A 10,272-nucleotide genomic window follows, 5' to 3' on the forward strand; every position below is an offset into this window, starting at 1 on the left:
TGTCCCTTTAATGCAGGTGTTGACAAATCTGTTTAAAATTTAGGAGCCAGTAAGAATATTTAGAAGCCAGGCATATTTTAGGAGCCAGACAGAGGTATTTGTACATAGATATATGGAAAATAAACCAAAAAGTTAGGAGTCAGGGGTAAAATTCTCTGAGTCAGTTGCTCCCTGGCTCCAGGGTTTGTCGAGCCCTGCTTTAATGTATATACAGACCTGGCCAAAAGTTTTGAGAATGACACAAATATTAATTTTCACAAAGTCTGCTGCTTCAGTGTGTTTAGATCTTTCTGTCAGAGTTACTATGGTATACTGAAGTATAATTTCAAGCATTTCATAAGTGTCAAAGGCTTTTACTGACAATTACATTAAGTTTATGCATAGAGTCAATATTTGCAGCGTTGACCCTTCTTTTTCAAGACCTCTGCAATTCGCCCTGGCATACAGTCAATCAACTTCTGGGCCACATCCTGACTGATGGCAGCCCATTCTTGCATAATCAATGCTGTGAGTGAGTGAGTTTAAGGTCTGGGGAGTTTCCTGGCCATGGACCCAAAAATGTGATATTTAATCCCCAAGCCAATTAGTTATCACTTTTGCCTGGTGCTCCATCATGCTGGAAAAGGTATTGTTCGTCACCAAACTGTACATGGATGGTTGGGAGAATTTGCTTTTGGAGGATGTTTTTGTACCATTCTTTATTCATGGCTGTGTTCTTCTCCCTTGGCTGTGAAGCGACCCCACACATAAATGGTCTCAGGATGCTTTACTGTTGGCATGACACAGGACTGATAGTAGCGCTCACCTTTTCTTCTCCAGACAAGGTTTTTTTCCCCCCGATGACCCAAACAATCAGAAAGGGGATTCATCAGAGAAAATTACTTTACCACAGTCCAATCCCTGTACTTTTTGCAGAATATTAGTCTCTCCCTGATGGGTTTTTCCTGGAGAGAAGTGGCTTCTTTGCTGCCCTTCTTGACACAAGGCCATCCTCCAGATGCACTCACACCTGCCTGAGGCCATTCCTGAGCAAGCTCTGTACTGGTGGTGCCCCGATTACGCAGGTGAATCAACTTTAGTAGACTGTCCTGGCGCTTGCTGGACTTTCTTGGGCGCCCTGAAGCCTTCTTAACAATTGAATCTCTCTTTGAAATTCTTGATGATCCGAAAAATGGTTGATTTAGGTGCAATCTTAGTAGCAGCAATATCCTTGAACAATGATTTCAAGCACCACCCTGCTTTTTAAGCTTCCAGTCTGTTATTCTAACTCAATAAGCATGACAGAGTGGTCTCCAGCCTTGTCCTCGTCAACACTGACACCTGCGTTAATGAGAGAATCACCGACATGTCAGCTGGCCCTTTTGTGGCAGGGCTGAAATACAGTGGAAATGTTTTTTTGGGGATTAAGTTCATTTTCTTGGCAAAGAGGGACTTTGCAATTAATCTGATCACTCTTCATAACATTCTGGAGTATATGCAAATTGCCATCATAAAAACGGAGACAGCAGACTTTGTGAAAATTAATATTTGTGTAATTCTCAAAACATTTGGCCAGGACTGTAGATAGATAGAATTAGGAGGTCTGCTATTTCTGTAGGATCAGCCAATTTATATGGTGGGGGGGGGTTCCTGGGAACAATAAATTGAGGCTTCAATTATCAAAAAAAAATAGCAATTGCATATTTTAAAAAAAAAAAAAACACAAAATTTCCCATACATTTTATACTATGCAGCTACTATGACAATTTTACAGTAAAATGTTCCTTTAAGCAAGAAATGTTGCAAATATACCACAAAATGCAAAACTGACAAATACAATCGGCTAGATTACGAGTTTTTGTCAGTAAGGTTTGCGGTGCCAACGCTCAGTTTATGCTCACCTACAAACAACACTGGTATTACAGGGTTTTTTTAAACCCGGCGTTAGCCGCAGAAATGTGAGCGAAGAGCAAAATTTAGCTCCACATCTCACCTCAATACCAGCGCTGCTTACGGTAGCGGTGAGCTGGCTAAACATGCTTGTGCATGATTTCCCCATAGGAATCAATGGGGTAGATTCGGCTGGAAAAAAAAAACTAACACCTGCAAAAAAGCAGCGTTCAGCTCCTAACGCAGCCCCATTGATTCCTATGGGAAAATACTTGTTATGTTTACACCTAACACCCTAACATGAACCCCGAGTCTAAACACCCCTAATCTTACACTTATTAACCCCTAATCTGCCATCCCTGACATCGCCAACACCTACATTATATTTTTAACCCCTAATCTGCAGCTCCGGACACCGTCGCCACCTACACTATACCTATGAACCCCTAATCTGCTGCCCCTAACATCGCCGCCACCTACATTTTATTATTAACCCCTACTCTGCCTTCCCCAATGTCGCCGCAACCTATCTACAATTATTAACCCCTAATCTGCCGCCCCCAATGTCGCCGCAACTATAATAAAGTTACTAACCCCTAAACCTAAGTTTAACCCTAACATGCCCCTAACTTAAATATAATTTAAATACATCTAAATAAAATTAATACAATTAAATAAATTATTCCTATTTAAAACTAAATACTTACCTATAAAATAAACCCTAAGCTAGAGTTTATTTTTATTTTACAGGCAACTTTGTATTTATTTTAACTAGGTACAATAGTTATTAACTATTTCATAATTTCCTAGTTAAAATAAATACAAATACCTGTAAAATAAAACCTAAGTTACAATTACACCTAACACTACATTACAATTAAATTAATTCCCTACACTAACTACAATTAAATAAAATTATCTAAATTACGGGGAAAAAACCCCACTAAATTACAGAAAATAAAATTACTATTTTTTTAAACTAATTACACCTAATCTAATCCCCCTAATAAAATAAAAAAGCCCCCATAAATAATAAAAATCTCTACCCTATACTAAATTACAAATAGCCCTTAAAAGGGCTTTTTGCGGGGCATTGCCCCAAAGTAATCAGCTCTTTTACCTGTAAAAAAAAAAAAATACAATACCCCCCCCAACATTACAACCCACCACCCACACACTCAACCCTACTCTAAAACCCACCCAATCCCCCCTTAATAAAACCTAACACTAACCCCTTGAAGATCACCCTACCTTGAGACGTCTTCCCCCAACCAGGCAGAAGTGGTCCTCCAGACGGCCAGAAGTCTTCATCCTATCCGGGCAGAAGAGGACCTCCAGACGGGCAGAAGTCTTCATCCAGGCGGCAACTTCTATCTTCATCCATCCGGAGCGGGACCATCTTCAAGACATCCGACGCGGAGCATCCTCTTCGTTCTTGATCCGACGACTGAATGACTGGTCCTTTAAATGACGTCATCCAAGATGGCGTCCCTTGAATTCCGATTAGCTGATGGAATTCTATCAGACAATCGGAAGGTAGAAAAAAATCCTATTGGCTGATCCAATCAGCCAATAGGATTGAAGTTCAATCCTATTGGCTGATCCAATCAGCCAATAGGATTGAGCTGGCATTCTATTGGCTGATTGGAACAGCCAATAGAATGCAAACTCAATTCTATTGGATGATTGCATCAGCCAATATGATTTTTTCTACCTTAATTCCGATTGGCTGATAGAATTCCATCAGCCAATCGGAATTCAAGGGACGCCATCTTGGATGACGTCATTTAAAGGACCAGTCATTCAGTCGTCGGATCAAGAACAAAGAGGATGCTCCGCGTCGGATGTCTTGAAGATGGTCCCGCTCCGGATGGATGAAGATAAAAGATGCCACCTGGATGAAGACTTCTGCCAGTCTGGAGGTCCTCTTCTGCCCGGATAGGATGAAGACTTCTTGCCGTCTGGAGGACCACTTCTGCCTGTTGGGTGAAGACGTCTCAAGGTAGGGTGATCTTCAAGGGGTTAGTGTAAGGGTTTATTAAGGGGGGATTGGGTGGGTTTTAGAGTAGGGTTGGGTGTGTGGGTGGTGGGTTATTGTATTTTTTTTACAGGTAAAAGAGCTGATAACTTTGGGGCAATGCCCCGCAAAAAAGCCCTTTTAAGGGCTATTTGTAATTTAGTATAGGGTATGGATTTTTATTATTTTGGGGGGCTTTTTTATTTTATTAGCGGGATGAGAGTAGGTGTAATTAGTTTAAAATTTTGTAATTATTTTGTTTTCTGTAATTTAGTGTTTATTTTTTTGTACTTTAGTTTTTTTTTAAATTGTAGTTAATGTAGGTAATTTATTTAATTTTAGTATAGTGTTAGGTGTAATTGTAACAGGTTATTTTACAGGTATATTTGTATTTATTTTAACTAAGAAGTTATTAAATAGTTAATAACTGTTTAATAACTATTGTATCTAGTTAAAATAAATGCAAAGTTGCCTGTAAAATAAAAATAAACCCTAAGCTAGCAGCTACAATGTAACTATTAGTTATATTGTAGCTATCTTAGGGTTTATAATATAGGTAAGTACATTTAGTCTTAAATAGGAATAATTTATTTAATTGTAGTTATTTTATTTAGATTTATTTAAATTATATTTAAGTTAGGGGGGTGTTAGGGTTAGGCTTAGACTTAGGTTTAGGGGTTAATACATTTAATATATTTGCAGCGACGTTGGGGCGGCAGATTAGGGGTTAATAAATGTAGGTAGGTCTCGGCGATGTTAGGGACGGCAGATTAGGGGTTAATAAAAATGTAAATAGTGTTTGCGAGGCGGGAGTGCGGCAGTTTAAGGGTTAGTCTATTTATTGAAGTGGCGGCGATGTCCGGTCAGCAGATTAGGGGTTAAAAAAATGTATTTAAGTGTTTGCAATGTGGGGGGGCCTCGGTTTAGGGGTTAATAGGTAGTTTATGGGTGTTCGTGAACTTTTTAGCACTTTAGTTAAGAGTTTTATGTTCCGGCGTTAGCCCATAAAACTCTTAACTACTGACTTTTAAATGCGGTAGGAGTCTTGACAGGAGAGGGTGTACCGCTCACTTTTTCTAAGACTCGTAATACAGGCGTTAGGAAAATCCCATTAAAAAGATAGGATACGCAATTGACGTAAGGGGATTTGCGGTATGCTCGAGTCGCGGAAAAAAAAAAGTGAGCGGTACACCTGTACCTGCCAGACTCTTAATACCAACGGGCATTAAAAAGCAGCGTTGGGACCTCTCAACGCTGCTTTTTAAGGCTAACGCAAGACTCGTAATCTAGGCGAATGATAATAAATAGCGATTACATCGAAAGAAGTAGCAGTTTAGTGCACTTAATTACACTATATAACAGGGCCTGGCAAACATATTTAAAATACCTGGTAAAACATTTGGGAGCTAACCACACTTTCATTGTAGAATAACCTAAGCGATTAGGAGTTACGTAAAATTTTAGCAGCTGCAACTTCTTGTCTCCTTTGTATTATTTTATAACAGGGTTTGAAAATTCTGATACAAATCCCCAAATCTGGAATTACAAAATCCAAACTTTTTAATTAATATTTTTTTTAAATAAATGATCAAAAATAACTTTTTTCCACAATATCCTCTGCCTGTGTATTTATTTTCATTTCTGTGTTCTAAAATGCAACTAGTAGTCTATTTATTTAAAACAACAAACATTGCTTGATTGGAGTACTGCTATACTATCTTTCTGATAGAACTATGTATCCAAAAGTATTAAATTATGTCAAACTACCTTTAGGTTGCATGTATAAGCTGTATTATGGCATGTAAATATTGTCTAACATAAACACTGCCTGACATAAGATACTGTAGTTTACTCTTGATTCCATTCCCTCTCCAAACTGTCTATTTTACAGATGCAAATATTACAAAATCCAAACTATTCTGAAGTCTACACCTTTTCCAGTCCCAAGCGGTTTTGAAATAGGGCTTTCTACCTGTAATAATAAAATAAATGTGACACACATACCTAAGAGGACATGACATTTTGGAATGCATGACATATGTACGTTTACTAGTACAACAATGTCTGGTCCATGCTAGGTTTACATCTCAATCTAACACCTGTCAGTTATCATGATGACTTCAATCTTAGTTTTATTCTATATCAATAGCTTTTTTTTTTTTTTTTTTTAACTTTAGCTTTGAGAGGAACCTGCAGTACTTTTTCAAATCCTTGTGACATCCTAAGAATGCCATTAATGTAACAGCAGATAAACAGTGGATCTCTGTTAAGTTCTGAACTAGGTGTATCATTAGACAGTCTTCTGTAATGTTGCTATGGACAGTTGATATGACTGGAATCCATTCTTCCCTGTCTTGCATTCTATATACTGCAAAGGTGTACATTTTTAACGCTGACATTTAAAATACAAAGTGCTAAATGTTGTGTCAATGTAATAGCTCCACTCATTTAGCAAGTGTTTACAACTTGATGAGATTCTCATTAACACTGCTTAAATTCCAGTATTTGGATTTCTGGGTATACAGACTAATCTGCACAAGCAAGTGGCTGTCACTTGATACTTTTACCTGCCTTATACATTTAAAAAATATAAATACTGTATATAAAAATCTTACACGAACATACTGGCTACCAAAAAGTGCTGAACAACGAGGGCTTTAAATTAAAACATTGCATAGTTCGTAATGGAAATGCTTTGCATAGTTCTTGTAACATGGAGTCAAGGGAAGTCCAGACAGTGACAGCTCTGACCACTGACACTTGGACCACTCTCCCCCTACCAAACGGAATTATCCTCCAAGCGCACCTCCCCCTGGGCCCCGGTCTCACCTCTTCCACCTCAATCTCCTTGTAGTCGATCTCCTCAAAGTTGAGCACCGGCGGAGTCTCAATCATGTCAGCGGTAGACATGCCGTGCACTCACGGCTCAGGGGCACCGGGCTTGCACACTAAGTGCAGACAGGTCCGGAGCCACTATAGTGACAAGATGTCCGGGCGGCCCCGGCCCGGCGATAACCAGCTCCTGAGTGCTTGCTGGAAGCCCAGCTTTCTTTGGGTATGGAAGAAAATAATGAATGCTGCGGCAACCGTTGCCCTGGCTCTCTCTGCATCCGACCATACATGTAGCGGCGGAGGTAGAGCAGGCCGAGAGCAGAGTGGCGGTGAAACGTAGGCGGGGCCTAGTGGTGATGTCATGACCGAACCAGAAAAGACTTCAGGGCAACTATTATTTTTTAAATAAACTTTATTTAAATATATGTAAGAACAATTGGTATTCATCATATATTTATATTTAATCTTCTTTATTGATTTTTTTTTTCGAATCACTAATACTGTAAATTTTATTTGACAAGTCTGTGAAAAGTACATTTCAAACTCTTACACTTATCATTTACCCGGTTTATCGTTTTTATATATGCAAATATTAGTAAAGCAAATTCGCCTCTGAAAGGACCAGGCTAGATTGCACTTGGATCAAGCAATCTTTCTTTTCTTTTTTACTCCACCATTTGTTCAATACTTTGGTCATTTTGGAATACAAATATATTTATTGTATCCAAATATGGGTAAAATCTGAGCTTAGCATTCCAAATTATTTTCTCGGCCAACGGCCATATTGCATTATTTTTCTTTTAAAAATTGGTATGAGGGCTACCAACAATACTGCAGTGTTTGTGTCTTCAGAAACAAAAAGGGGAGCCATATTTTGGGGTGTAAAGTCCCTGTTCTCCCCATAGACTTTCCCCAGCCAGCCAGCTCTGCTCACCTACATGGATACATTGTATTAAACCCTCAGCCTACAGGTTGTATACATTTGTAACTGTTTACTGTACATAGACATTTAAAGGGACGCTAGCATTAAAGGGACAGATCACAGTAATGTTCAAGCAGTGCAACCTTAAAGGGCAGCTTGGCACCTGCTCACACAGTCTTAAAGGGGCAGGCACACCCAACCTTTAGTGGGTAAACATGCACAGTTTTTAAAAAAAGCGATAGTATGCATCCACACGCAACGCACACAGCCTTAAAGGGACGCTAGCATTAAAGGAACAGATCACAGTAATGTTCACGCAGCGCAACCTTAAAGGGCCACTCGACACCTGCACACAGAGCATTAATGGGACAGATCACAGTAATGTTCACACAGCGCAACCGTAAAGGGCAGCTCAGCACCTGCTCAGACAGTCTTAAAGGGGCAGGCACACACAACATTTAGTGGGTAAACATGCACAGTTTTAAAGGGAGCGGTAGTATGCATCCATACGCAATGCACACCACCTTTAAGGGACACTAGCATTTAAGGAACAGATCACAGTAATGTTCATACAGCGCAACCTTAAAGGGCAGCTCGACACCTGCACACAGAGCCTTAGGGGAGCGATTTATCAAGCTGAGGCGGAGAGGGGCGCATATACACGCCTCTGTCCGCCGCAGCTCACCTCTGGTGGTCTGAATTCTCCTGAAGGAATTCAGCATTGCACACGAGCGCTATTTTGCACTTGCGTGCAATCCCGCCCCCTGCCCACGCACAGCCAATCGTGTACGTGCAGGAACTGTCAATCTCCTAGGTCGGAAAAGACTGGGGAGAATGAATTTTGCCAAATAAGAGGTGGCAAAGAGGTTAGCAAAGCAGCGGTCTGATGACCGCTGCTTGTTAAATACGGCGTGCAGGTTCTCGTGTGAGAACCTGCAGCCATAGGGGCTCAAAGGCTGGCCTTTGATAAATCGACCCCTTAAAGAGACAGACAGAACACAGTAATGTTCACACAGCGGAAACCGTAAAGAGCAGCTCGGCACCTGCACACAAAGCCTTATAGGGACAGATCACAGTAATGTTCACACAGCGCAACCATAAAGGGCAGCTCGGCACCTGCGCACAAAGCCTTATAGGGACAGATCACAGTAATGTTCACACAGCGCAACCATAAAGGGCAGCTCGGCACCTGCGCACAGAGTCTTAAAGGGACGGATCACAGTAATGTTCAAGCAGCTCAACCTTAAAGGGCAGCTAGGCACCTGCTCAGACAGTCTTAAAGGGGCAGGCACACACAACCTTTAGTCGGTAAACATGCACAGTTTTAAAGGGAGCGATAGTATGCATCCATATGCAACACATACCACCTTAAAGGGACTCTAGCATTAAAGGAACAGATCGCAGTAATGTTCACACAACACAACCTTAAAGGGCAGCTCGGCACCTGCACACAGAGTCTTAAAGGGACAGATCACAGTAATGTTCACGCAGCGCGACCTTAATGGGCAGCTAGGCACCTGCACAGTCTTAAAGGGGCAGGCACACACAACCTTTAGTGGGTTAACACGCACAGTTTTAAAGGGAACAATAGTATGCATGCACACGTGATGCACGCAGCCTTGGTGTGAGCTGTTCCTTTAAGATTGTGTGCGTTGCGTGCGGATGTATACTGTCATCCCTCCCTTTAAGACTGTGCGTGTGGTGTAACTTTACCCACTAAAGGTTGTGTGTGCCTGCACCTTTAAGACTGTGTGAGCAGGTGGTGAGCTGCCTTTAAGGCTGCGCTAGGTGTGCATGGTGTAAGCTGATCCTTTAACGCTTTGTGCATATGGTGCAAGTTGTCTTTTTAAAGATTGTGAGTGCGTTGTGTGTGTGCGCACCTGCCCCTGTCCATATGCATACTATAGCTCCCTTTCAAACGGTGCGTGTTTACCCACTAAAGGTTGTGTGTGCTTGCCCCTTTAAAACTGTGTGACCAGGTGCTGCCCTTTAAGAGTGTGCTGCATGAACATTACTGTGATTTGTCCCTTTAAGGCTGTGTGCGCAGGTGCCAAGCTGCCCTTTAAGGTTGCACTGCATGAACGTCACTGTGATCTGTCCCTTTAATGCTCTGTGCGCAGGTGTCGAGCTGCCCTTTAAGGTTGCACTGTGTGAACATTACTGTTATCTGTCCCTTTAATGCTGTGTGCTTGTGGTGCAAGTTGTCCCTTTAAAGGCTGTGAGTGCTCTGTGTGTTTATGTGCGTGCACGTTCCACTGTCCTGTTAAGATAGAGCGTCCCTTTAAGGCTGCGTGCATCACGTGTGGATGCATACTATTGCACCCTTTAAAAATGTGCATGTTTACTTACTAAAGGTTGTGTGTGCCTGCCCCTTTAAGACTGTGTGAGCAGGTGCCTAGATGCCCTTTAAGGTTGTGCTGTGTGAACATTACCGTGATCCGTCCCTTTAAGACTCTGTGCGCAGGTGCCAAGCTACCCTTTACGGTTGTGCTGTGTGAACATTACTGTGATCTGTCACTTTAAGGTTCTTTGCACAGGTGTCGATCTGCCCTTTTAGGTTGCGCTGTGTGAACATTACTGTGATCTGTTCCTTTAATGCTAGAATCCCTTTAAGGCTGTGTGCTTGCGTGTG

The 10,272-nt window shown here is 41.4% G+C and overlaps 1 protein-coding gene across 2 annotated transcripts in view; it reads right to left on the reverse strand.

Moving 5' to 3' along the window:
- The window catches only part of MAP3K7 (mitogen-activated protein kinase kinase kinase 7), a 467,450-nt gene extending 460,395 nt beyond the window's left edge, over positions 1–7,055 (reverse strand). For both annotated transcript variants that reach the window (XM_053710552.1, XM_053710551.1), the window contains exon 1: positions 6,716–7,055. In XM_053710552.1, the coding sequence (XP_053566527.1) occupies positions 6,716–6,796 (81 nt within the window). In that variant the 5' untranslated portion in view covers positions 6,797–7,055. The remainder of the gene's footprint in view (positions 1–6,715) is intronic.
- Positions 7,056–10,272: the final 3,217 nt, after the last annotated feature.

This window comes from Bombina bombina, chromosome 4 (genome assembly GCF_027579735.1).
Source record: "Bombina bombina isolate aBomBom1 chromosome 4, aBomBom1.pri, whole genome shotgun sequence".
Lineage (NCBI taxonomy): Eukaryota > Metazoa > Chordata > Amphibia > Anura > Bombinatoridae > Bombina > Bombina bombina.